We start from the raw sequence: 27701 nt of genomic DNA on the forward strand, positions 1-27701 counted from the left end.
ACTTACTCTTAAATAATATTTTTTCCCTTTAAGTCGTATTCAGTATTCTCACGTAACAGTACTTTTATTTGAATACAATTCTTTTATACTTTACCCATCTCTGGTGACTCACTGCACTACAATACGGAAATTATTATCAACAGCACCATGCAAATTAAAACCTTATAACACCACTATTAACTCGCTGATTCTTAAATAACAGTACAGCGCACTTATCTAATCACGCTTTAGCGTGGACGTGACAGGATCCCTCGTGCGCGCCCCCACGGCTTGTCCTCTAAACAACCACTGCCGCCTTAAGCTCGTCCCCGCTCGCGCGCGCCCCCGCCGCTGCTGCTGCTTGGAGCTTGTGGTGGTGAGATCATGTGAGAGAGTCCACGCTTGGAGAAAGTCGGTTAGCAGGGTAGACTGAGAGGAAGGCGCTGACTGTGTGGACCACCGTGAGCACCGTGAGGACTATTCGAGCCAAACAGCGCGCCCTTCGCAAGGGCGTTTAAGATGCAATCCAAAGCGACTTTCTTCACGCTTTTATTTCGCTCGGACTTCATCGAACGATAGAGGACTCTCGTGGTGTTTCTTTTTTTTCTGTCTTTTCGTCTCCTCGTTACGACATTATTATTTACACGGACAATTCTTTCTGGCAGTCACCTGCAGCGCAGCCAAATGTAGCCGAGCTTACTTCTCTTCTAAAAGTTAAGAAGAAGAACGCGTCAAAATGAGAGGTAAGTGCATTAAAGTTTAGTCGTATCGTATCGTGCATGTTTGTCGTAAACTTGGCGGAAGGAGCACGTCGAACGGGTCGCCTGCCACATGTGCGCACCGAGAGCCTCGCAGAGCGCCTGTTTTTGCTTCCAAGTACGAATTAAATCCCCCCCCCATGACTGGATTATGTTTGAAACTGCAGTGTTAGTCTTTCTTTTCAATTGACCTGCAGTGGGTTATCCGATAAATGAATTAAAACCATAAAAATATATATTTTTAGGGGGGGTGCATTTTGTTCTGTCTGATTAATTATCAATTAACTACGAGAAAACAATAATGCCAAGCCTATATTAATGATAATTGATGTGACATCTATCATTCGTGAGACCATCTGTGCATTTTGGTATGGGTTCCATGTTTGTGTTATGCAATACGAAGAGGGGCGGGGCGTGAGAAGAGATTGTTGTTAACCAAAACTACAATTATGTAATCGAGATGTATGGCTATACTTTAACTTAATGTCAATTCCAATGTGGAATACTGCACATGAGTTCATCATCTAATTAATTTAACAAATGTCAAGTGTTTGGTCACGAGCAGCAGAACCATTTTGAATATTTACACATAACGTGTTCTTAGACCATTATTATTATAAAAATCATACTAAAAATACATTAAAATGTTGACTCATGTATCATGCCATTTTATCGGAATGATTGTGGTGTCGTCGAGCTGGCAAGACAGTGCCAGCATGGCTGGCAGTGTGACTGTACAGAGGGAGAGGAACCTGGCTGTTCCACTGACCTAGTTATGTCACCCAACGTTACACAGCATGCGCAGCAGAGGGAGGTGGAGCGGCTGACGGAAACGCCTGCCTGCTTGCCTGACTGCTTGTCTGACTGCATGCAGGCCATGTGCAAAAAAGCACTCTGACACTTGCCCTTGCACTTCAACTTGACTCCTCACAACTGCGGATTGAACTTGAACTTGACCGGGTACAGACCAAGACAGTGCAGCATAAGATTAACATCTGTAACAATGAACGTTTAGAATGGTTTACATCGATGATTACGTCATACTTTATTTACTAATCCTGATAGTGAATTTTAGTTTGTGTTTATGCAACATTAGCATTTTTAATGAAAATATGCATTCACATCTACTACTGCTCAGTGTTACAATGATTTTTTCCACAAGACGTCAGTGAATCCCTGCATCATCACAAATTCACCCAATCAACCCCCTTCCCTCTCCCACTCATGGACCCTTAACTCCAGCAAGTTGCTAAAACAAAACTGTGTTGTTTTGTTTTTCGTGCATTTTCTAAAACAACCTAAAAAGCCACAAGATGCCACCAACTCCCTATCTAAAAATGAATTGGTGTCAAGGAAGTGTGTTGAAGTGCTGCATCTCAACTGAAACATGTGCTTTGTATGTCATGGCAGAGATTAATTTAGCCTGGGTTGTTAGTGGAGGTTTTGGAAAGTCTTCACCACTTCTCTATGTTTTTTAAATTAAATTATCTCTAATTTTCTCTTCATATTTAATGTTGTAAAATAAGTTTGAAATTATATTGAAGTGTTTTAGTTTGGCTCTGGCCTTCCTGTGTGGAGTTTGCGTGTTCTCTCCGTGCCTGCGTGGGTTTTCTCCGGGTGCCAGATTGCAAAAACATGCATGGTAGGTTGATTGGAGACTCTAAATTGCCCCTAGGTGTGAGCGTGAGCGTAGATGGTTGTCTGTCTCTGTGTGTCCTATCATTGGCTGGCAACCAGTCCAGGGTGTCCCCCTAGACAGCTGGGATAGGCTCCAGCACCCCCCCGCGACCCTTCTGAGGAGAAGCACAACAGATAATGGATGAATGTTGTTTGTGGTATAGTTGAGCTTTAAACTATTTCTATTTTATGAATTATGAACAGTTTTAGGTTTTGCATCAATTATTGACTTTTCTTTTTTGAGAAATGCAGCAAGACTCACTCCCCTACTAATTGTGGGACATTACCGGTCAGTACGGTATTTTTGTCAGGAGGTGTGCAAAGGCACAATGCTATTCAAAATCAGTGAAAGTAAAATAAATATTAGGGCTGTGCAATACGGATGTGTGCAACATGGCTGATGTCATATCATTGAGCGTGAGACATCCCTTCCAATTAGTAGTAAGCAAGTCACAATGCATATTTGGCTCATTTGCTCTCAAAGTGCATACTGTGAATGGACAGAATACTAGAACACATCATGTAATGGTATGAAGATTATTATTCAGTTTGAATGAGATAATTAAAAAAAAAAAAAAAAAAACAGAACACTGGCTTGCACCAAGTGTTGCCGAAGGGCACCGATGATGGCGCGCTCACGAGAACAACTTGTGGATCGAAACTGGCTTAGCAAGTATTGATGTTAGTTACGTATGTACGCATGTGACCATGCACACAATGGGGAGCATGTGGAGGGGGTCATAATTGTTGATGTGTCAGAATACGGCAGGTCTCTTAAGAAAAGGTCAAATAGGTCGACTCAGTTGACCTATTTGACCTTTTGTTCGCTTGCGCTATCACGTCATATTCAGGTTCTAAAGTAAACGTTGCCTTAAGTGTAACATGTCTCGTTTACTGTGCCTTATAGAAGAAGGATGAATGTCAACCATCCTCTTCTTCTGTTACTGTACTATAGGGTCTGCTTTGACTGTTTCTTATCTTGCTATTTAGCGCCATGCTCACACTGGACTTGTACAGTATATTCTGTGATACCATCTTTGGTCAAAAGATTAGAGACACGCATGGGAGGCTTCAACGTTGAGGGTGGGTGGCTGTATAGACATCTGCACTGTATTTCTGGCTCTTAGCACTGGATAAGAATAGACGTGGCTGTAGTGAAGCTCAGTCAAAGACAGGGAAGTTGGCAGGGAAACCGAATAGCTGGCATTCAGGTTCCTACTTTATCTGTACTGTAGCCACATATAGTAGCGTGATTATATTAAATGTGTTTGTGTGTAACCAGACACGATATGTTGATTTCTTATGTCTTTCAAGACATGACTGGAAAATGCAGTTTTTCCAGTACCATTGTTATTACTATGCTATTACTGTTTGAATTTTACAGTTATGCAACAGCATTTTTCTGACGCAAACTCCAGGCCTTAAGGAAAGATTTATTTCATGGAAGCAAGCGCTTTGTTGAGCTCCACCTTAAAACTGGTCTGTGGAGTACTGTGATCTGCCTGCCTCCCCCTCCCCTTGCAGTGAGAAAGTGTGTCAGTGGGACAAAATGTCCACATGGGCTGACAGGCTACAGCGGCCAAACGACGGTTGACTCAGCCAATACCCAGCAGGCTACCGTCACCGCCCAGCCAGTGGTAGAGAGAGAATCCGGCGAGGGCGGGTCGTCGATATGTTGCTAGAGTGAGCCGGCTGAATGAGTGTTGTGAGGAATGCTCACAGACGAGAGTTATATAATCGAGGGATGGGGGGGCCGGCTGTGCGAGGGGAGCCTCGCAGAAAGAGACGGAGGGGAGGTGGAAGGTATTTTTTTTTCCATTGCATGCCTGCAGCTGCCCCGATCAGTTGGAGTACAGTATTTTAGTTAGCAGTTTTAGAGATGAGCAGGCAACCAAGTATGTATATGTGGTGGAAAGTTGTTAGTCTAATAAGTGGTTTGACAAACAATACTCCAAAAAATGTGGATCAGACAAAACAAAAAAAAGTACGAGATTGAAAAAATTAAAAAAAAAAGCAGACCAACAAAGATGTCTTATGATATTGTTGTTTTGCCTCTGATGAGACAGAAAGACTTATTGTTCTTCTCAGTGTGCAACAGTCATGTGATCCCCTTATCTGTTTGTGCAATCTGTTCCTTCGTGGGGGCCTCATGCAGGGTGCAAACAAACACAGTTGAAGGCAAGTTGGCTTTCTCGAGTCTGAATAATTCCGTTTAAACTTTGTGAGACGTTACGGTTCCTTCTTTCATAAGACCTACTTTTACAGAGCTGGTTTCCATTGCCATTAGTCATCTCCTTTTTTTAGAGAACAAATGTTAAAACAACATGTTTAGTGAATGAGGTGCAAACTCATGTTTCTTTTAAAAACGATGTTTCAGACTATTATTAGCATTTTCTTCTTAAAGACCGAAAAATATGTCCAAAACCCATTGCATGACCATGACCATTTGAATCCGAGTACAGAGGATTACAGCTGCCTAACTGCGACAAGATAAGGCCGCAGCTCGCCGTTTCTAGGTCAAGGGAAGACTCAAAGGATATTATTTTGGTTAAGTTTTATAACTGACGAGAACAATACATCGCTGTACAGATGAAGTCAGCTAAAAGACAAGCAAAGTTCACAAGCACTATCATAAAGCAATAGAAAAGCTGCTTATCTGAGCGCATAAAACACGTTCGGTTCGAGCTTAGCACTCAAGCGTTATTCAGAAAGTTTCATAAAACAAACAAGAGCAATTGTCTTAAGTTAAGGCCTTGTTTTTGTTGAGATCTGCTCGAAGTCTCCCACGACAGGATTTAAATCATGAGGAAACGCTCAACTTGACTAATGAATGCATTTTGAATTAGAATGTATGCTAACAGAAGCCAGGTGATGGCGTGTTTTTCTGTTCGACTAAGTGTTTCAACGTTGGCGGCAATTGCGATGCAAATCGTCTGCTCTTTCATTCCCACCGTCAAAGCTGTTTTTCTGAATGCAAGACAGTTTTGTTCTGACCTGGTCAATTTTGGTTTTGATCCCGCAGCTCAAATCGAGGTCATCCCCTGTAAAATCTGCGGGGACAAGTCCTCGGGGATCCACTATGGGGTCATCACCTGCGAAGGCTGCAAGGTAAGAAAGAACGCAAAACAGATGCTTCAGTGGACTTGTTGGATCGCAAAAGTACAAGTGTCAATTGGGTGTATGTATATGTGTGTGTGTCTCTTTTAGGGGTTCTTCCGTCGCAGCCAGCAAAACAATGCAATGTACTCTTGCTCGCGGCAGAGGAATTGTTTGATTGACCGAACGAACCGCAACCGCTGTCAGCACTGTCGTCTACAGAAATGTCTGGCCTTGGGCATGAGCCGAGATGGTAAACACCAATTATGTCCTATATTCTTTCATGGTTACCCTACTGTGGCGTAATCAAAATGTGTCACAGCTGTGAGGTTTTTAGTTGAGATTTAAATAACAAAGTTGAGTAGCTGTGTCACACATTCCTCTAAATTGATACCATGAGAATCCCAAGCGCTCAGTGGTAATGCTCCACTTCAGCTGTCGGGAGATGCCTCGAAACTTGCGGCCGACTCTCTTTTGGGCTGCGGAGAGAAAACGAATACAGTGTAAAATTGTCATCGAGGAAACGAGATATCAAACCTGGAACATACAGTACGACTTGGAGGTTCAAGTGGCAAATGGAGTCATGGTCAACGTCCAAAGTTAGACCAAAATCAGTTTGATTTAGTGCATAATTCAATAAGTATGTTTCATTTCAAATAATTAAACTGATCGCCAAAATGTGCTCGCCTCTGTAACACTAAGATGGGGATACCTTTAAAATTGTTGAGCTGTGAGACATTTCTCATTTAGCTTTGACATCACTTCAAAAAAAGGAAGCCGCAGGTCCTTAGTACAAAACTGTTATCATGCATAGCAATAAAATGGATCACTTTACTGCTCTGTACAAATCGTACGTGTCGTAACACGTTCGCTGGATGTCACATGTTGTTGTTGACTGGGTCAGATGCATCTTTTCGATGAATTGATGAATTAATTCTGGGTTGATCTATGTCGCATTGGTATGATTCCAGACGAGTCCCTGTTATAAATAAGTTGAGAGGCACTGAATTGGAAAAAATGTGCTCGTTTTACAAATTAAGTGTCACAATCTGAACAAAAGTCGCCTTTATCCATATCACGTGTTTTGCTGATCCTTTTATGGTCAATGTATAAGCGTTCGCTCCCAGAGGTTTTCAAAGCAGAGTTCCGCTTGGAGCCAGCTATTTTAGAGCATTCGTACTGATCTGAGCCACAGAATATTCTGCAACATTAAAATAATTGTAAGCACCTAACCTACCAAAAGCAGAAGTCTGACTACAGTTTTTGCTTTTGTAACACCACAAAACTACAAAACAACAAGTCTGCCAAAGGGCTTTTACTGGCAAAATATTTATTTATTCACAGATATACAACTCTGAAGCGCGCCGTGAGTGAGGCAGACTCACCCCATGGCTCGAATTAAACATCGGGGGCTTTTTTTCACATGATGTTCATTCACTCCATAAACTGCATCATCCTTACTCATGATTGCGACACACTCGGTTTGTACCTTACAGAGACATGCTCGAGTCTGAGGTGCCGTTTTGCTCTTGTAATCAAAATAACAACCTTAGATTCACCCCCAAATCTTGATCTTCTATTCAAAAACTGTGCTGATCTCAAATATCAAGTGATACAGCGCTGCCATGGAGTTATTACTGTGGTTTACGAACCTAAATCTCCTCTTCCACACATGCAAAACTCATCTATGTGCCGGCTGTAAACAGTTGGATTAGAGACGATGAATGTAAAGGTCCATGGCACTGATTGAGTTCAAGTAAATAATGTATGACATCGCATGATTCAATGACTAAAATGAATTTTCTTTCAACAGCGGTGAAGTTTGGTCGCATGTCCAAAAAGCAGCGCGACAGCCTGTATGCCGAGGTGCAGAAGCATCAGAAATCGCAGGAGTGTGTGGGCTCCGGAGATGGGGTCTCGACTACGCTATCCTTACCCAGGGAGGACGGTGCATGTGGCGGTAGCGGAGAGGACGGCGAGGGAGGTTTGAGCCGTTCCTACAGCACTGGCGGCTCCAGCTCCACTCTCAGCGACCTCGATGACATTGCGGCACTCCCCGACCTATTTGACCTACCGCTGACCCCCGAGGAGGCCAGCGAGTACTGCAGCCTGGAGCTACTGGGCGGAAGTGGAGGGACCAGCACAGGAAATACCTCCAACTCATCATCCGCTTCTTCCTCTTCATCATCCCTGTCCAATCAGAATTCTCCACAGCAGACAATGGATGGGTCAGACAACAGTGGCATCCAGCTCCTGCACACACATTCTCTTACACATCCATTGCTTGGAGACACACACACACTGCTGGACCAGTTGCCTGAGGACTGCTCAATAACAGACCTTGGTGAGTTACATACCATCACACCACAATTCTCACTGAAGTTGAGTTGAGAAACTGACAAAAGTCATTTTCTTGAAAATTGCGGCTGTGACCAAGCTTTCTGACCCGAAATGATGTGCCTTGCTAAAAAGCTCAAGTTTTGACTCATTTTCCTAAAGATCATTCTCCTTAGCATATTTTGCTCGTGCTGTGCACGTACAAAAGGAACCCGCAACCAAATACCAAGCTCAGGTGCAATTTTGGTTTGCTTTGCCACATAGGGCAGGGTGTCTTGAATCTGTGCAGCATACAAAGAAATCTCAAGACAACCAATTGTGTTTGCCAGTGTCAAAAATCTTGTTCATGTGGGGCAGGCCAGAATACGGGTTGGTAGACGCACAAGTCTCAGAGAGTTACATAGAAGTTTTGCGTTTAGGACGCCATCATTTATGCTCAGGCCTGTTTCATAGTTTTTTTTAAACAATTCTGTTGGATCACAAAAGTGAGACGCCACGCCCAATTATCATATATTTTTCTATGATTACAGTGGACCTCTGCATGTTTTTGCTTTACCATCAACACTTTAATGTCTGTTGAGCAGTATTTTTTTCATCACCTGAATATCTGCATGCACACCCTGTAGCTTGAGAGCTGAGTCTGCTGTGTTGTTCGTAGTCATACAGCATTTTTTGTGTCAATGTTTGACCTTGCATAACGATATGCTGTACTGTATGTGAAGACGTTTCAAATCCATCTGCTGAAGGAGTTTTTCTGTGCTGACCGTAATAGCTTTCCTTAATCGCAGCATGACTTATGATATCACAAGCAAGGTAGTTTGAAATATAATGTGGTTTTGTATCCAAATTGTTGGTCTGATGCCAAACCAACAAACTCCAAGCCAAGACACAATGAAATGGAATTTATTGCAAATGTATGGGAGTGCCCAGAGTCCAGAGAACACAGTGTTCTATTGGATGCATTTCAAAGATAATGCTCGGTTGTCATTGACACTGTCAGCGAGGTATTGATTTAATTTTGCATTTATTTTATTCGGCCTTTATCTAACCGGGTTAATCCTATTGACCACTTTAAAATATAAGACCTGTTAAAAAGTGCAGTAGCAAAGTAAAGTTAAAAATAGTAAACTAAAGACAAAATTAACACTCAAGCTTTCTCATAAAAAATAGCTAGTAATAAGGGTTAAAAGTTTGATTCCAACTTAATGCAAGCAGAAAATGCCGAAAACCCAAATGCTTTCTTGCTTAAATGAGTTTGTATGTTGGGGACGCCAAATTGCTGCTCAGACTGATATTGGCGAGATCTTCTTAAAAAATATATATTTTGCTCCTCAAACTAACAAACGAACATCATCAATGGAAAACGCAAACCACTCCTTCAGAATAGGGCTCTGGCTCAAGTGGGGCGTCTGGCAAATACAAGTTGTAAACCCTGAAAGACTGCACGGTGCCATCATCATAGAAATGAAAAGTTGTGTTGGGAAGATTCCAAGATCATTAATATTAATACAATGTGGTAAATCTATGTCGTAAATAATAATGGTCCCAGCACAGAAGCTTGAGGCACGCTTTCAAACCACCCAACTGCCTGTTTAAAAAAATAAATAAATAAATTCAGTGAATTAAAAAAAAAAAAACTGAAAGGCAAGGAAACAAGGCAAAGTAGATTGGTAACTAGTGATGCAAGGTCACATTGCCATGATCTTTGGATCAATTTGTCGAGTTTTCAAAAGTTGAACTCTTGGTCAAATCCGTTGAGTGAAATTTTCTTTGCTTTTTATGTATGTGTCTTACAGATCGAATCACTCAATGTATTGTGAAATCTCACATGGAGACGTGTCAGTACAGTGCTGAGGACATGAAGAGATTCACCTGGGTCCAATACACACCTGAGGAAACGCGTGCTTTTCAGAACAAGGTACATATTATCTCCCAACTATTATATATGCACATTTTTTATGTCCAGTGAGATTAGAATAACCCAGGGGTGGGCAAACATCTTGATTGGTGGGCCAAAATGGATTCTAAAATTTGAATGAGGGTTACGGACCAGGAGCAGATGGATAGAGTGTTTTGGTAACCTCACCTCATCTGAGAAAAAAAAAGAAAAATTAATTTTAAATGAAAGTGACAAAAAGCATTCCAACAATATATGTTTTTGAAAAACCACAGTATTTAGAAAATAAAACATTAACAAGGTTTATTCATTTAATTTTTTTCAAGTTTGGTGGGCCGGATTAAAACGTTTAACGGGCCGCATGTGGCCCCCGGGCCGTAGTTTGCCCACACCTGCAATAAACCCTCAGGAACTCACTTAACTGTACCAAAAAATCCCCTAACCGCCTCTGTTCAAGTGGTTACTGTACTGTACAAACTACATTTGAGTGTTGAAGTCACACTAACGTGTTCATTTTTTTTCTGTTGATCAGTCAGCTGAGTGGATGTGGCAGCAGTGTGCACACCACATTACAAATGCCATCCAGTATGTGGTGGAGTTTGCCAAACGAATTGCTGGATTTATGGACCTTTGCCAGAATGACCAGATTATTTTGCTGAAAGCAGGTCAGTGTACATTCCACAATGGGTATATTTAGCAATCGTAGGGCACTGAGTTCAACCAAAATAAACGGGAATGTAAAACTTGCTAACTTGATTTCCTTCTTTGTTCTTTGTCTCCAACCTTCTCTTCCTTCTTTTGCCCCATTTCTTTGGACAATGGGGAGAAAAACAATATTCTGGAAAATTTGTAACTTCATATATACTTATTATATATGGTTGGGAAAAACATGTATTTGACAATGTATTTACTTTGTGTAAATTGAACTCTTTAAAACATACATTGGTGAATCTATGTTTAAATGGTTCAAATTGTCACATATATGATGCATATTAATCCGAATCAAAATTTGACATTTGTCTGTGTGTTCATGTTGGAGTATTTTCGGCCCCTCTGTGAACCCCCTTCCATCTCCTCCCTTGTGCATTTCTCCATATCTTTGCCCCTATGGCTACCCTTTCAGGATGCCTGGAGGTCCTGCTGATTCGTATGTGCCGGGCTTTTAACATCAACAACAGCACCATTTTCTTCAATGGAAAATTTGCCTCGCCTCAGTTCTTCAAAGCTCTTGGTGAGCATCCCTTGGAATTACCTTTACAAAAGCTCCAAAACTTTAACACACATCTGTTACACTCTATGACGGTAGTAAGTCAATTTGAAAAGCCAGCTAATCAATAATTAATGAAATTATTGTTCAAACGATGCATCTGAGCATATACAGTCAGGTCCAAAAATATTTGGACATTAACATGTTTTTTTTAGCTTGCCAACTCCGAACAACTTCTCAATGGATTTGGAATGGAACAATCAAGATAATCTAAATCAGGTGATCAATTTAGCGATTACAGCACACCACCTTTGGAAGGGATCAAAAATAACTGGACAATTGTCAACTAACCTATTCCATGGCCACGTATGTGTCATTCCTTCATTATTTTACTCAAGCAGCCGAAGAAAGGCAAAGAATTCATTTCAAGTATGGTATACATTTGGAATCTGGTGAGGTCATCTCGAATCAAAGATCAGCTTGTACCAGAATGGTGGAAAGAGAAAAATATGGAGAAGGGAAGGAACTGGTCAAAATCCAAAGCATAGCACCTCATTAGTGAAGCACCATGGTGGTTTTGTCCATCTGTTTTGAGCTATCGCAGATGGCGACCACCTTGTCACTTCTGTCGATTGGCAATGACATCACAGTCGCTCAGGGCTCAGGGAATGACCAATCACAGCTCACCTATTTTCTGAAGCTGAAGATTGGTTGTGATCTGAGCCCTGAGCAAATGTGATGTCATTTTCGTCGAGAGAAGTGACAAAATGACCGGTCTCTGAGATGGCTAAAGAAATTAACTGCTTAACTCATATTCCACAAACACAAAATTAATAAGAAAGCCATGTTTTGACTGCTGGCCTACATAGAACAAATTCTTGTAAATTCATTTTTGGGGTTGACTTCCCCTTTAAGACTATCCTTAATTGCATAGGATTTACGACAAAGTATTGAAATGTAATTAATGTTTATGTTTGTTTGTCCATTTCCTTTTTGCCCCTTAAAATGGTGCAGGCACATATAAAATGTAAACTGTGTGAATGTAATCTGGATGTAAATATCCTCAAATTACAACTCAGAGTCTGCACTTAAAGCACATCTTGATTGTTTCATTTCAAATCTGTTGTGGAATGCTGTGGAATACTGTGTTTAAGCCCAAATATTTGTGGGCCTGACTGTAGCTCCTTCATCCAGAACTAAGGCCAGATGCACAGTGGCTCAACACTGCCTCCTGTGGTTATAAAAGTGGTATGACTGTTCCATTGCCAAAGGGAAAAAATAGAATCTTCCGTTCTTCAAGAAGCAGTCTTTCTTGTCCCTCAAGATGTCATCATAGACGTGTCCGGTAGATTATAAATGTTAGTGCTAGAATCATAAAATGGAGGCCTTTTTCAAAACTTGAGCCCACTGACACATCATCAAGTAATGCACTGACTTTCATAATGTGTTTATTCAGGTTGTGATGACCTTGTGAGTGCAGTATTTGAACTGGGCAAAGGACTCTGCCGCCTCCAGCTGTCTGATGAAGAAGTGGCTTTGTTTAGTGCAGCAGTTCTTCTCTACCCGGGTGACTAATTTTCTTCTTCTTGATATATTTATTGCCTTTTATTAAAAAATGATTTTATTAGCTGCAGAAATAGACTGCGCCCTCACATATTCACGAGATACGAGTCAATGACCTATTTGCGTTTTTTTTCTGTGAAAATTATCACCATCTAGTTGCTGAAAATTTCACCTACTAATTTGTGGGTTTTGTGCTTGTTCTGAAACACAATAAGACATCACAAGATGCTGCCAAAGTCGGGTCAAAATAGATTCATCTCCACTGAGAGACAAGTTTCCATGTCAGGGAAGAGCTAAGTTTAGCCTCGCCTGTTAGTATGCATGGGCCAGTATCAGATCAAAAACAAAACTATTTCACTTCCACAGTATCACAGTATTGCCAGTAGACCTATAAAATGCGTTCTTGTGAAACTTTGGGGTTAACAACTTCTTTTTTTTCCATTGAATGCACCATATTAGTCAACAAAATGACAATTGATTTGATTTTTCAAAATAAAATCAAAATGATCATCAAAATAACCAATGTTAGCCATGCTGGCTAGCTAGTCATCTGCCTCTGTAGCGCGCCTATATTTATTTTACAACCTGTACTGTAGACACGCTAACTCTCATAGCTGGTTGCAAATGTTAATTTCAAGACAGCATTATTGTAATATATTGACTTTACCTTGAGTTTGTCAAAGAGGGATGGTTGGATTCTTCTTCAGGATTCTTAGTCGTTCTTCACAAAGGATAAATACATTATAGTTGTGAGGATTGTTATATTGTGTAAAAGTGGCCGATCAACGGCTCATATGTTGAAGACTCATAAGTTGGGTCGCTTGTATCTCAAGGCACTGCTTTGTAGGTAATTATTATATTTTGAGAACATTGTCAATTATTCGCAGTTTTTTTGGCGATTCACAGTAGGGCTTCATCCTTATCCCCGCGGGGGATTACTGTATTCAATAAACTGACTTGCTGGCTCAGTTAAACACTTACTCAGCAAAAATTACATAATGATACTTTCAACTAATGTGCCATTATTGTGATTTTCCCAGATCGGCCATGGCTGATGGATGGCCTAAAGGTTCAGAAGCTTCAGGAGCAAGTTTACCTGGCTCTGCAGCACAGTCTCCTCAAGAGTGCTTCTGAGGAGAAACTGGACAAGGTAAAAGGAGGAAGCCATGACGCTTCATGAGCAAATTGCTGACGTCAACAGAAACGTGCTCACCGTATCTCCTTAATTCTCCACAGATGCTGTCCAAACTACCTATCATGAAATCCATTTGTAACCTCCACATTGATAAACTGGAGTTTTTCCGTTTGGTCCACCCAGAGACCGCTTACAGTTTCCCTCCGCTGTACCGGGAGGTGTTCGGAACCGACATGTCCTTGCCCGACTCCACCAACAGCTAAACTGATGGACTGACTGACAGAAACACTGACTGACTGACAGAGAGATGGAGGGAGTGTATTTAGAGGAAGGGAAAAGGAGAGACAGAGTAGGATAAATAATGTTGATGTTCAACAACCAGCAGTTATAAGACAATCCAGGAATTAAAATACTCCGTCTCCCGAGATTCCAAAGTAGCCCTCCACTTTCCGAGCAGGCAAAGCACCTTACACTACAGACCATGCACGCTCATGCTCCTCTGCGTATTGTAGCAGCACCAACAAGCAGATTCATGAAGCAGATACGAGTTGGAAAACTTGTATAACGTCTGATCCGCCGCAGATCCAACCAGTAATGAATGTACCTCATCGACAAGCACCAGTGCACATGCAACGACTCAACGGTGAATGTATAACCCTGTCACACTTAGACAGTTTTATACATGGTCATGAAATCCGATTTCAGTCAATATTGATCTTTCACGATGATATGTATGTGTTGCATATTCATACAAAACCACCCTATTCATGTACTTACACTTAGGGACCAAGATCACAAATCATTTTGTAGAAGACAAAAAAAAATATAGAACTTCACCGCCTCGAGCCGCTTCTCACATTTCGCCTGTGTTCGGTGCTGCCTTGAGTAGGCCCTTGAGAAACCTCAGTCCCACGCATCCCTTTTCCTTGCAAATGCCACTTAGCGACAGGGCAAGATGAAATTATCTTTAATTTATATACACATTTATATACAAATATTTTAAATAAGAATGTAAATAGATGACTATGTGAGACTGTGGAGAGTGTTAGGAGCGTGTGAGATCAGTTCTGAACGAAAAGGAGAGAAAAGTGACATGTACACAAAGGAAGCTGATATTTGGACTCTGGACTATTTCCCTCTCTATATAGTACTCTCAGGTTTCCATGACAACACCCCCAACCCCCCACTCCGCTTCCCCCATGACAGCAAACCCACTAAGTGAGTGAACAGACATTTGTTGTATAGACGCAAACAGGGGAAGCGTGTCCGTCCAACGGAGGAAACAAATTGCCTTTGTTTGGCATTCAAACTGAACTCTGATGATGATGATGACTCTGCCCTTGAAACAAGAAGAGGACAAATGGGACTCCAAAGGAAAAGATCAAGCAAGGCAAACTTGATGAACTTTCTCAGAGGGGATACACAGTGTCCTGCCGTTCACTCCCCGCCCCCAAAGCTGTTTCTAACCAGCAGTCAGGTGTCGTTTCATTCAATCACTCATGTTGTCGCACTTGTTCAGGTCCTGATGGTCCACAAATTGTATCATAAACCCTCCATGCTGGTTGGAGCAACTGTATTATGGGTAGAGTTGCTGTTCCTCTTCCCCCTTTTAGTCCCAAACCCAACACTTGTTTGAATAAAAAGCACTTACAATCTCCCGTTTCTCACTGGACACTAGTCTCATGCCAGACGGAGCTACCGGCTGCCCCCCTGAGTTGGGCCTCAAAGCCAGTAAGACCTTTTTGTTTAGCTTTTTGTTTTTCCGTCACGCAAGGTCCCTCAAAGTTTCGGTGCATTTCACTTGAACAAAAAGTCAACTTCTGGAGGTTGTTTTAGCATTGAGGTGAACAAGTCTTACTTGGGGTGCTGTGAAGTTTTTGGGCCTGCCGCCTACCACTCAGGGAGCTAGCTGTGATCTCTTGGCCCTTCTATGACCAGCCTTGTACTCCTCACACCTTTGCACTCCACAAGCATAATCACTGTGGAAGTAAGTTTTATTTTTGTGAATGTTGGTCACAAACTGTCCGGACCCCTTCCCGTTTGTCCTAATATTGTAACTTTAAATTTATAAGCATTTACATAGGAATACAAACAAATCCGTTTAAAGATAAATTCTTGGCGTTTAATGATTTTTTTTCCTTTTACTGTGATCTTCACTTATTTGTCTGTTATTCACTTTCTATACATGTCTCCACTTTTGGCCTTTAAAGTGGGTAATCTTTTTATTTAATTGGCAAATGATTGGGAAAGTCCCCTTTTCTTTCCTTGTAAGAAAGAAAATGTACAAGAAATATACTGCTAGTTCAAGACTAAGTGAGTCACACAGCTCAATATATATTGTTGTCCATTAGGATACATGATATGTGGTTTTAAGAATGTAATAAATGGTTTCTTCTTTAAAAATGTCTGTCAAGTCATTGTAATTTTATTTAGATCTGTGATGCCTAAACACAATACTGTGAGAGCACTGATAGGATAGGATAGGATATAGTAAAATAAATAAATAAATAACTTCAAGCATATTATACTTAGGGGGGCAGTGCCCTTGCGCCCCTCCCCTAGCTCCGCCAGTGCACCATAGCTTTGTTCATCTTTTGATACCAGCGATATAAAGTGACAGGTAAAACAATTACTTGCTCTTTCAATAGATGAGAGGCCACATAATTAACCTGTGAACAGTGTCCACGAGTCACCAATCATATAAAATAGCTTTAAAGTAAAAAAAAAAATATATTAAAGTATTTCTATGGTAAGTGTTGTGTGTTTTTTTTTTTTTAAAGAAATAAAAGCTTGAATTCAAAAGCCATCTCGAACTTTTGGCGTCAAATTAAGTCAATAGGTCCCAAGTAACAAGCACACCTACGCTACTATCAAAAGTATCGACACACTTTCAAGTGCTACAGAAACTGTCCAAAATTATTACTGGTCCTGTACGTTATTAATAATAATATTGTTTATTTATCGTACGGTCGCTGCAGCATCATATGTTTGATTATTTACGGCCATATCTCCACTTATTCTAACAAAAAAAGTTCTGATTCAGTTAGCGTGTTCGTGGGGTGAATTAACGAATGTTAGTATATGCCAATTAAAGTCATTTTAGGTGGTTGAAAGACGAAGCCGATGGCGCGTCAGCAGTTGACCCACTTCAACCGTCCTGGAGCCTCCCACAAGAAGCCGAAGCCAGGAAACTGTGGTCGCCAAGGAACTGAAGCAAGTTTTTTTTTTTTTAAAGTTCCACATCTGCCGTCCAAAATTTGAAGACGTGGTACTCGCTTGCGCGCTCCTTGCTGTTTAGAGCGTTCACATTTGCTTTTGTCATTAATTAAAGATTTCTCTAGTGGACAAAATAGACTGTGCACGATGTCCGTCGCTGGGATTAGGAAGCAATTTTACAAAGCCAGCCAGGTAAGAGCGATGATTTTTTTTAACTTGAATTAGACGCTAGCTAGCTTGTTGGCACAGTTTTAATGTCAAGTCAACGTTAGCCTCAAGCTAGCTGGTTGAATCAAAAACGTCAGTTATGTTACGACAAACTCGTGATAAAAACGTGTTTACACGTGAAAAGTCACAGACCGCGTGTTGGAGAATTTGGCGTTAGTGATTATGGAACATACAGTCAATGTGAAAACTTAAAATAACTAGCAGGCTCGATTACGGAAAACGTATTTGTTTCTGTTTCGCTCTTATTTTCAGTGTAAGTGACTTCATTCCTTAGGTGCAATTATCTTTACTATCGTAAGTTTTTAAGTTGCCCAGTGTTTGTGAAATGTTAATTATTTTTTTAAGTTTCCAGAAAACGATGGGGAAAAAATTCACAACTTTAACAAACAATTTAACTTTGAGATGATCGAGAATCGACACAGACATGAAGAACCACATTCAGCAAGCACATTGGTCTAGTTTTATATTGTGAGAGTAAATTCAAAAGTGATTTGGCAATTATGCAATTTTTCCAATGTGTTTGGTGCAAAAAATAGGCAACGTAATGTATATCGCATAGGTTGTTGGTTATAAAAAAAAAAGGGATGTCATTGTCTTTAACCATAAATCAAGATCAATTCTATTAGATTAATGGTGGTGGGGGGGCTTAAGCCAATGACACATGCTAAAGAGATTTAGCAAAATACTTGGCCATCTGGCCAACATTTTTTTAAGTGGCCCTGTGATAATTGGTATTTTGGGGAGGAAAAAAAAAGCGTCATGAACGATCACTGCAGTCTGTCTGCTCTTCACTATGAAAAACACCTCTGAATCCTAACTCCTCTTAACTAATCGCAATTGAGTGAGAAAGATGATCAGATACGCAAGAGCCTTTGTCTGTCAAGTGTCTTTAACTCCGAATGAGCTCGGTTTCTGTTGCCCCATAGGAAACACTAAGCGACAAAAACATAACTGGCAAAACCGGTATGCTTTAAAGATGCTTGTTTTGCAAGTCACTACTGCAGCCGAACATGAGGTTTGGTGAGCTCCCGCAGCTTGGTGGGAGTGTCCATCCTGCATGATGACAACTGGAATCTTAGTTATGTCAATAACCTGCCCATACCAGTTTCACAGTCCAGTGGGCATAGATGTCAGTTGCTTGACAACTCTGAAATAAAAACAGGCTAAGGCTAAATGACTCCCAACATCGCCATCCCTTTCTTTTTTTTTTTTAATTCACTTAATTTTACATTTCTGCCAATACCGAGTCACGCTTTTTCCTTGGTAACTCATTAAAAGGGTAGTCAAATAAAAAATGTTCTTTACGATATAATGTTATATGCATTCCCACTACTTTAAACACGGTATTCTGATTGATATTGCGTTTGTGGAATATGAATTAAGCAGCAAAATCCACCCATTTTCATCCAATTCAGGTGCCAGTCATTTGGCTACTCGATGTCGACCTAAAATGACGTGACATTTGCGCGGGGCTCATGTAACATCAATCACAAATATTTTCATACAGGTGATGAATGCATGGCATGTTTTCGGATATGAAATAAGTCCAAGTCACGCCAGCAGCTACAACAGTTGTTTGCAACACAGCACCAACACTCTGAGGGCCAACTTAAAACTAAAAGCCTAACCAATACAGACATGACATGTGTGCTGTGTTAGGCTTTTATTTAGAAATTCACTCAAGAGCGTCCAAATGTGTCTCCCTTTTATTAAAAAAATGCAGCTGCAATAGTGAAGAAATGCCAGAAATATTATTGTCTGTGCTAATATATGTGTTCAAAATCAACAAGATGACGCAGTCGTAACATCACTTGCAAGATTAGTGGCTGAAATTTGATTGACAATTTAGATGTAAAAGTGCAATAAATCAATATAGAGGTTTATTTTTTAGCTTTTAGGCAGACAGGTTTGTGCCACTGCTACAAAATCTAAAAAGACAAGAATTATTGGTGAAATTCAGAAGTGGCTTTGCCCACAAAATTGTTGGTTGAACTCCTAACATAAAGCGCTTGCTCAGTATTTCAGAGTATCCATACAATTCAATTCCTTTGTGTTTTCAGATGGTGAGTGAGAAGGTTGGCGGTGCAGAGGGAACTAAACTGGATGAAGACTTCAAGGACCTTGAAAAGGTATCACATGCATTTAGAGATAAACAAGATTCTATATTTTTACACATGCGCTTGTTTAAGTAGCTATCCCTCCCGAACCTGTGCCTCCAGAGAGCAGATGTTACCAGCAAAGCAGTGGTTGAAGTCATCAACAAAACAACAGAGTACCTCCAGCCCAACCCAGCCTACAGAGCAAAGCTGTCCATGCTCAACACGGTGTCCAAATTCCGTGGGCAACTGAACAGTCCTGGCTACCCGCAGTCCGAAGGCCTGTTAGGAGAGTGCATGATGAAATACGGAGGGGACATGGGCCAGCACAACAACTTTGGTAATGGAAAAATATTTTAAAAATGATCCCCCAAAAAATCTGTCAATTGCGGGTAGTCTGTGACCCATACTTGACAAAACTGCATTTGTTACATGTTTCCTCCAGGTGGCGCTCTCGTGGCTATTGGAGAATCCATGAAGAAACTGTCCGATATCAAGGACAGTCTCGACATTGACGTTAAACAGAATTTTATTGACCCACTGCAAGGAGTCGTTGAGAAAGACATCAAAGATATTCAGGTAAAAACACAATAAAGTTGCAACAATTTATCGATCTTAAATTAATTGACAACTATTATAATAATCAAGTCATTGTTTCGACACCTTGTTTAACGTGACATTTTCAAAATTTCCGCTCAACCGTAAATAATCTCTGTTTTCTGAAGTCCTCCTTGAATGCAGAATTATTATCTTCTCTATGTGAAAACCTACTTTTACTTTGGATAACATTTTTGCCTATTTTTTTGCCCGATGTTACGAACTGGTAACATAATTTATGTTCTTGCATTTTTCTGGACTGTCCATTTGAGATAACGTTCTGTATTTGAATTAAGGGATAGAAAATATTTGTTTTGTTATCTGGAAAATTGATTATTCGAACAAAATAATCACCAGATAAATCGATTATTAAAATACATACCGTATTTTTACGGCCATAAGACGCGCTTGCATCAAAGGGCGCAACACCAGTTGAGGGTGCTATTTTCATATTTAATGCATATACTAGGAGAGCCGCACTACAAGGCGCAAGCTCGCGCTAGCCCAGCTCACGCTAGCCCAGCTCACGCTAGCTGTAGCCAGCTCACCAGGATTCAATCACTTAAGGGATCGCTGCCAGTGATATCACCCCAAGTCAATGACAGATGTCCTTGAACTATAAGGAATCGCTGCCAATAACACTGACTCTAACCAATAAGGTGTCATACATCGACTAGACAACGTCAGGGGAGGGACTTCACTGGTCACCACACTCCTTAGAGTCACGGTTTCAAATCAAAACCAAAAAAACTCAGCATACAAGCAAACAATGAAACAAAGAAATAAAATGAACACAAAACATGTATCTCTCATGCCATCTATATACCCAAAAGAAATCAAATAACACAAAAAGATGACAGCAATGGCTTCTTGGGAGCCACTCACATGGCTGTTTAGAGAGATGTGCATGTTGTGCTTTGGGCTTTTTGCAGTCTGTTGTCTAAACCTGGGACGTTTCTCGCTTGCAATAGCATAAATGATAAGACAGACTACAACATTGTGGACAGCTGCCCTTTTGTCCAGCTTTCTCCTACACCATAGTCACATAATGTATTAGTCACAGTCAATTCAAAGCATAGATGACTCAGACTTTGACCAGCAGGGTGTGCTAACATGCACTCCGAACAGCCCAATGAGTAAAAGGATTGATGGTCGAGAGTGACGCTCAGTCCATATAATGGGCGCGTCGCTTTACAAGGCGCCTCGCCTCGTTTGTTTTGGGGAAGATTTGGGACTTTGAAGTGCGCCCTATGGTCCGGAAAATACGTTACTTATTTGGCACAGGGATAATAAGTGTGCTGCGTATAACGTACCTTGGTACTGATACAACGCAAAACATAAATAAAAGCAGGGGAATCATAGGTGATAAAACATGGAAGTTTTAAATTCTTAGTATTATTTTATTAATGATATATAATTCTGAAGTATAGCTTGGAGCAAGTCCGGTACACATATCCTTGCAAGTCTATTGATGACAAAATGAAATCTTCCATTGTAATCTTTTCTCTCCATCAGCACCATCTGAAGAAGATGGAGGGCCGCCGCCTGGACTACGACTATAAAAAGAAACGTCAGGGTAAAATTCCAGATGAGGAGATCAGGCAGTCGTTGGAGAAGTTCCATGAGTCCAAAGATATGGCTGAGGGTTCCATGTACAACCTGCTGGAGACTGATGTGAGTGGCCAGTTGACTGCATTCTGGTTGTACATTTGGCACGTATTTGACTGTGATGTACTCTCAACATATAATAAACATACAATACATCAGATTTTTCAATCGAAATCGCTCTAAAAAATTCTTTCATAATTCGTTTTTGGGGGGTGGTATGTAAAAGAAATTATGCTATCGAGAGGAGCTAAATTTCCTGTAGCTGTCATGTACACTCAAACCTCAGGTTACCAACAAACAAAAAACGACCACAATTTAGCATCTGTCGTTGTCTTGGCATGGAAACACGGAAGGACCTGTTGTGCTTCTTTCTGCGCGACCTAACCTACCCACCATCATTTCTATGAGTTGTCACAGTTTGGTTGGGTCTGGCCGGCCGGCACTGGCAGGGCCACCTTTTCCAGATGGTCAGGTTCAGTCAGTGTGGTATTCGCTAGAACCTGTTTTTTTTTTTTTTCATTACTTCATTCATAGTTCGGGCACACAGCGCTAACATGACTTGTAAAGTCGCTCTTTGACAATGAGTCATGGACCTTTTCTCTTTGTAGCTACCTCCTCTGAACCATACTACTTTACTCTTTGTAATTGCTCTTTTGTAGGTGGAACAGGTGAGCCAGCTGGCATCGTTTGTAGAATCTTTGCTGCAGTACCACAGGCATTCCACTGAGATTCTGGAGGAACTCTCTGGTGAAATGACAAAAAGGTCAGTTCAGTGACTATTTGCGGAACTGGACGTTCACGTATTATTCAACAGGACTTCTGATTTTACTAGCTAATTAGTGAATACAATAATTCACATTAGTTGTCACAGATGCATATCTGTATCCTTGTGGATATTGTTTTGTATGCAAAGTGCTATATCAATAAAATTTGATTGATAAAGTTGCTTGACTATGTAATATTTAGCGACCCATTCATTTCATATTGTGATGCTTGGTTATGAACCAGAGCATTTTGACATTACATTCTTCTGCAATTTACAGTGCTTTTAAGTTTCTGCAGTGTGTAAATTAATTATAGACAAACCATATTAAAAGTATTTATCATTTCCATGTCGCACAGGGTTGAAGAAAGTCGGACCCAACCAAAGCGAGAGTACAGACCCAAACCCAGACAGAGCTTCGACTACGGAGACACTGAGCAGTCCAACGGAGGTTACACACCAACTGCAACAAGCCCTCCAGCGTACTCTCCAGGTAAATGTTCTTGTAATGTTTCCCTACTATATCACGCGTCATCATTTAAAGGTTTTTATATTGAAAAGTGTGTTTTGGGAAAGGGCACCCATAGTCACAATACTATTTTCAGCCTTTGATTTAATGCCGTAAAAACACACTCGCACAGAAGCTGCTATCTTGACTGACACTTCCAAGCCCCCCTACCATGTGCTGCATCTTAAAGTCACAGTTGGGGGCTTGGATCACCTATATGTACTGTATTTTCTTTGTTTTATGCTTGAAAGTTTTTTTGTGTTTGAATATGTTTACAATGTGTTCAAAATGTGTGGGACAGGTAAGAAATATTGTGTGACGCTTATTACACTGGGACACTCGTAAGAGCTTTTGTTTTATGCATGTATGACTGTTATGTCTTTCCCTTTGCAACATAAACAATATCCAGGTCCGTCCCTCCCACGATCTTCCATCAAGAACAGAGCGTGTGAGTGAGCCAAAAGATGTGAAAGCTTTATTCATTAATGTTGCTCCGTCTTTTGCACATTTGTGAAGCCGAAAAGTGTCATATCTGAGGGATTTGGAAGTTGTTGAGGGTGCTGTCAGGTGTCTGCTTGGGCGACGCAACAAGATGCAGCTTGTCAAATTGGCGACCAGTTAGGATACAGAGACATAGATTCGCTAATTAACAACTCGTCTCATTTTTTTTAAAGACTTATAGACACTTCTTTTTTTGTTGGATTATATTTATCTGACAGATTCTTAATGGAAACAATTTTTTTTTATTCTTATCTCCTTGTTTCTTCTCACAACAAAAGTTGAAGGTGGAACATGATTACTGCAACAAAACCTCCATTAAGGCAGAAAAAAAAATTCTATAAAATCAGCGAACCGCTTTCACCTTGGTTCTCTAGATCCAAATTTGGCATCACAAATTTGAACCTGATCTGATGACCTATGAGAGTGTCTGAACATGTTAAATGGGATGGTTGCCAGTATGCATCAGATCCAGGGGAAATTTGGTTTCACATAACTCCTGAAGAGCAAATTCTCTTCCAATGAAGTTCTAATTTTGACTGCTAAATCTAAATTTTACTACCGAAAATGTTGACTTTATTTGCTTTTCAGCCAAACGTGAAAACATCCTTGATGGAGGTAACAATATAATATTTATTACATCATCGCTGTTGGGTGGAATTCTTATATCTCCAAAACCACTACTTTTTAGGATATTAAAAACAAAAAAACGCCATTGTGTTGAGTTATCAAATCATTTAAGTTGGTTAAGATTAGCGTACTAAAATCAACACCACCCCAAAAATCACGCTCAATTGCTCATTGAATTTAATAATAGAAACTAATTACAAGCTGACGACAGACTGTGCTTCCATCATATTCTTAACATCTTTATAAAGTTCTTAAGATCTATGAGTGATGAAATAAATAAAATGATGTCGCGGCAATGAATCTGCATCTAAACGTACCTTCGTGGCTGACCAGTTCTTTCTGTACCGAAGCATTTGTACAATCCATTTTTAACAAAACATTTTTCTCTCCATTCCCTAAAAAGCTTCCAGATTTTCCCTTTTGAAGCAACATAATACCGCACAGCTCCCGCAGATGGAGAGAAGGGGTGGAATTTTAAAGCACTCAGGCAAAGTTCCTAGATTTGTTCTCAAGATATTTTGCCAATGTGTAAAAAAAAAAAATAAAATAAATAACGGATCACGTGGAGACACATCGATAATAGGCATTTTAGGGGAAAAAAAACTGAACTCGACCATATTTGGACATATGAGGTATCCGCCCGACAATGACGATATGCAACATGTTGGTGCAGGTGTCAAGCTTCAGACAGTTTCACTTACTGTCTAGCATTTTGGATATAACTTGTATGGCCTCTATTCCAGACTGCAATAATCCTGGTGGAAAACTTCCACTCACACACAGCTTCTAATGAAATCTTTTCCAAGTCGATACTAATCGCATTCGGGGCAGGGGGACTGTCAAAGTGTTCCACAACCTCACATTGTTCTTCTTTTGTGCCTTTTCATCAGCCGAGCCATGCTGCAAAGCGCTCTACGACTTTGACCCCGAGAATGAGAACGAGCTGGGCTTCCGCGAGGGGGACACCATCACCTTGGTCAGTTACATTGATGAGAACTGGTTTGAGGGAAAGCTTCGTGGCAAGACGGGATACTTCCCCAACAACTACGTCGAAGTGATCGTTCCGCTGTCGCACTGAATGCAAATGCAAACAGCATCAAACGGGGAACGTGTGGAGGATTATTCACTCCAGCGACCTATTTGTTGGAGAAAACAAAATATCTCGTTATGAGGTCCTATTTTGCATATGCTCTGCAATTTGGTCAAAACGCATTGTTAAAATTTTCTGAAGTTTTTTCAAAAGAAGGACCAAAGTCAGAAAGCCGATGGTGTAATGTTTGTCTTGGACCCGCAATGCACCTGTGCACTTTTTTCACTACTCCGTTATCAGGAAGCTTCCTCGACACTAGCAAGTGCAGCCACTTTATTCATATTTTCTCTACGTTTTTTAATTATTGTATCCTAAACACACCTTCTTTGGAGTCATTTACCATGTCCCCCCTGCTGGAGTGATCATGGAAGGATTTTTTCTTTTTTTTTTTTTTTTTTTAAACTAATTTGATACTGCCATCTAGTGTCTGTCATGCATTTGGTTTGGACTAGTTTACACTTAGTAAGTGGCTCTCATCACACGCTGACCAAGTCAGTGCATCACAACCTTTATTGAGCCAAGGCGCATTAAAAAATTTAATTCGTTAAAAAAAAGGACCAATTAAAAAAGAGGTTTTGAACAATTTCCCACAGGACTGTGGTTGTGAATCCCTGGACTACACTACAGTTGTACACTAATGCTATGTCTATAATACAAACAAATTTGATTTTAAACAAAAGTATGTGGCATATCATGTGTGTAAAGGATTTTAAATGCGACAGTTGTACGGTTCAGTTGGGCCGAACAAGTTCCATTTAACACTAAAAATGGAAGTGCAATAATGCAAAATTATCTCATCAACATTTCTAAAGAAAGGAAGCAGTTCACCCCTGCTCTCTATCCCCCCGCCCTTTTTTTTTTATTTATTTTTTTGTCTAATGCATCCCAACCATGGCCAATATTTGGGATGGGTGGTGAAAGTGTCACACCAAAGCCATAAACATCCTCCTCCTGACTTTTCTCAGGCTCGATTGATGCTGCTGGCAGTGTCGCTTCCAATGCTTTCTGGGCGCTGAGCCTCCGGTGTGTCAGTGAATTGTCTGCCTGCGATTAGTTTTTGTCAAGATGCTGGACAAGCTGCCTTGCACGCTATTTGGTTTTGAACCTTTAATTAGAAGCATGGAAAATACCTTGATGTGTGTTGAGTCAAAAGCTGCACCAGACCTGACTGATAATCCATCCCCCATCTTTTTTGTATTGAGTTCACTAATTTAAGATAGTCCGGCACACAATGGTTTATTTCACTTTCAATGACAAGAAGGCTATGAACTGCGATGGTAATTCCCCAAAATGCTGAATTTCACCTGTCCGCCGCGATCCCCTCGTTAGACAGCCGCGCTCAACTCTGCCATCACTATTTGAGCCTTAAATGGAAAAGACGTGTATTTTCAGAAGGAACGGCACACAGCAGTGGATTATCCCCTCCCCCCGCTCGTCTTTATTCACCACCTGCCCCCGGTGCCCTCTGCCCCCTTTCCTCATTATCTTTTCCTCTCCCAATCCCATGGTGCCTTTTGGAGCTTTGGTTCGTCCCTGGAATAATCTTGTTGTCGCTGTGTATGCATCCAAATGTTAATTTTTTCATTCATCCTTGTGCCATTCCCTTTATTGAAAAGGTGGATGGGGGCGGGGGTGCTTTATGCAGAGAAATAACTAAATGGTTCAGGTGTGTGTTTCCATACCTCATTAGAGTAAATCAAAGCAGTTGGGGAGGGAGGTCTTTGCACTCATCTTGGAAAATATTGAAAATGGAAAACATTTTTAGCACAAAGACACGGTGTGTTTGTGTGCTGCTTGGTCATGGTTGTCTAAAAACCGCCACTGGCCTTTACTGCAACACTAAATTCCAAAATGTCCTGAAATATTGCCCATTAATGAAGTGTTAACACAGTTTGATACCATCATACTTTAGCTCGTGTTCTCTGTCCAAATGTAACCCATGCATGCGTCCTTATTACTATCTGTCGTAAATGTATTCACATTGACACATTGGGAGACTAAAAGTGGGATTATCTTGAGGATATGTGAATTACTTCTTTATGGTGTTTTTTGTTTATTTTATGTATTATATGTTAAGGTGGATGAAGGCTGTCTATTTGCTTATTCAAATAAATATTGTCATACTGCTACTTGTTTCTTGTTTCACGTATTACAGCAGTTTCTCAATTACACTGTAGTCTGAGGTTCTCATCGCCGGCTTTATTCATTGGAATTTCCATGTCCTCCCTATACTTCAGTGGGTTTTACTGGGTATTCTGACTGGGTTTACAAGATGATGCTATGAAAGTGGATGTTCGGCCTTACTTGCGGGACGTTTCTGTAGAGGATGCGTTGCTACTGGAGAAGATGAGTACTGGAAACCAACAATAAAGTTATTTATGAGGCAAAACAAAAGCATGTCAAGAGAGGAAGCAGTCTTGACTCAAACAAAAGCAACAACTCATGATTAAAGTGTAAAACCAAAGCAAAACTATTCCACCAATGGCAAAAAGAACCTGAGGAAGTGTCACAAATGTGATCAGTCAAACCCAGAAGGGAAACGCACGCATTGTTTCAAGTGGGGCAGCAGTGATCATCGGCCGATAGGATGTAGGAAGAAATAAGACATGGCTAATAATTATTCATGGTTTTAAGGACATTACTCACATCCAAGATGGGCCCCTATGAAAGAAACATGACAATTAAGATAGCAGGAAGCAAACGTCTTGTTCAGTGCTATATTAGCAGCATCCAACCCACTGCTCTTTGGGACACAGGTTCTCAAGTGTCGATTGTTGATTTGGCCTGGAAAATTATGATTTACGTAATGCCTTATCCC

General features: G+C 40.7%; 2 protein-coding genes across 4 annotated transcripts; both read left to right on the forward strand.

Annotated features, from left to right (window-relative positions):
* Nucleotides 1-296: 296 nt before the first annotated feature.
* On the forward strand, nt 297-16054 carry LOC148325958 (nuclear receptor ROR-beta-like). The gene is made up of 10 exons (XM_088310991.1): nt 297-722; nt 5437-5522; nt 5622-5763; nt 7324-7854; nt 9644-9765; nt 10277-10409; nt 10868-10975; nt 12408-12518; nt 13555-13664; nt 13751-16054. The coding sequence occupies exons 1-10, from the start codon at nt 716-718 to the stop codon at nt 13910-13912; spliced, it is 1512 nt and encodes a 503-aa protein (XP_088167117.1). The 5' UTR covers nt 297-715; the 3' UTR covers nt 13913-16054.
* Nucleotides 16055-16787: 733 nt separating this feature from the next.
* LOC148325959 (endophilin-A2-like) lies at nt 16788-27012 on the forward strand. Of its 3 annotated transcripts, XM_088310992.1 has the most exons (9): nt 16789-17057; nt 19154-19222; nt 19313-19529; nt 19635-19768; nt 21302-21460; nt 22054-22157; nt 22517-22650; nt 23075-23113; nt 24684-27012. In XM_088310992.1, the coding sequence occupies exons 1-9, from the start codon at nt 17013-17015 to the stop codon at nt 24869-24871; spliced, it is 1089 nt and encodes a 362-aa protein (XP_088167118.1). In that variant the 5' UTR covers nt 16789-17012; the 3' UTR covers nt 24872-27012. The 3 variants fall into 3 exon arrangements, with proteins under 3 accessions (XP_088167120.1, XP_088167118.1, XP_088167119.1); XM_088310994.1 differs by lacking the exon at nt 23075-23113 and having other exon boundaries at nt 16788-17057; nt 22517-22662; nt 24639-27012; XM_088310993.1 differs by lacking the exon at nt 23075-23113 and having other exon boundaries at nt 16790-17057.
* The last annotated feature ends 689 nt before the right edge of the window (nt 27013-27701 follow it).

The sequence above is a fragment of the Idiotropiscis lumnitzeri genome, chromosome 12 (genome assembly GCF_059441095.1).
Source record: "Idiotropiscis lumnitzeri isolate Australia: NSW breed Sydney's pygmy pipehorse chromosome 12, RoL_Ilum_1.0, whole genome shotgun sequence".
NCBI lineage: Eukaryota > Metazoa > Chordata > Actinopteri > Syngnathiformes > Syngnathidae > Idiotropiscis > Idiotropiscis lumnitzeri.

Bases quoted from the DNA above. Each gene is read 5' to 3' on its own strand.
- LOC148325959 (XM_088310994.1), top strand. From the start codon at position 17,013: ATGTCCGTCGCTGGGATTAGGAAGCAATTTTACAAAGCCAGCCAG. The intron at 19,223-19,312 runs GTATCACATGCA...CTGTGCCTCCAG, and splicing joins ACTTCAAGGACCTTGAAAAG to AGAGCAGATGTTACCAGCAA. The intron at 22,158-22,516 runs GTCAGTTCAGTG...CATGTCGCACAG, and splicing joins TCTGGTGAAATGACAAAAAG to GGTTGAAGAAAGTCGGACCC.
- LOC148325958 (XM_088310991.1), top strand. The intron at 5,523-5,621 runs GTAAGAAAGAAC...TGTCTCTTTTAG, and splicing joins TCACCTGCGAAGGCTGCAAG to GGGTTCTTCCGTCGCAGCCA. The intron at 7,855-9,643 runs GTGAGTTACATA...TGTGTCTTACAG, and splicing joins CTGCTCAATAACAGACCTTG to ATCGAATCACTCAATGTATT.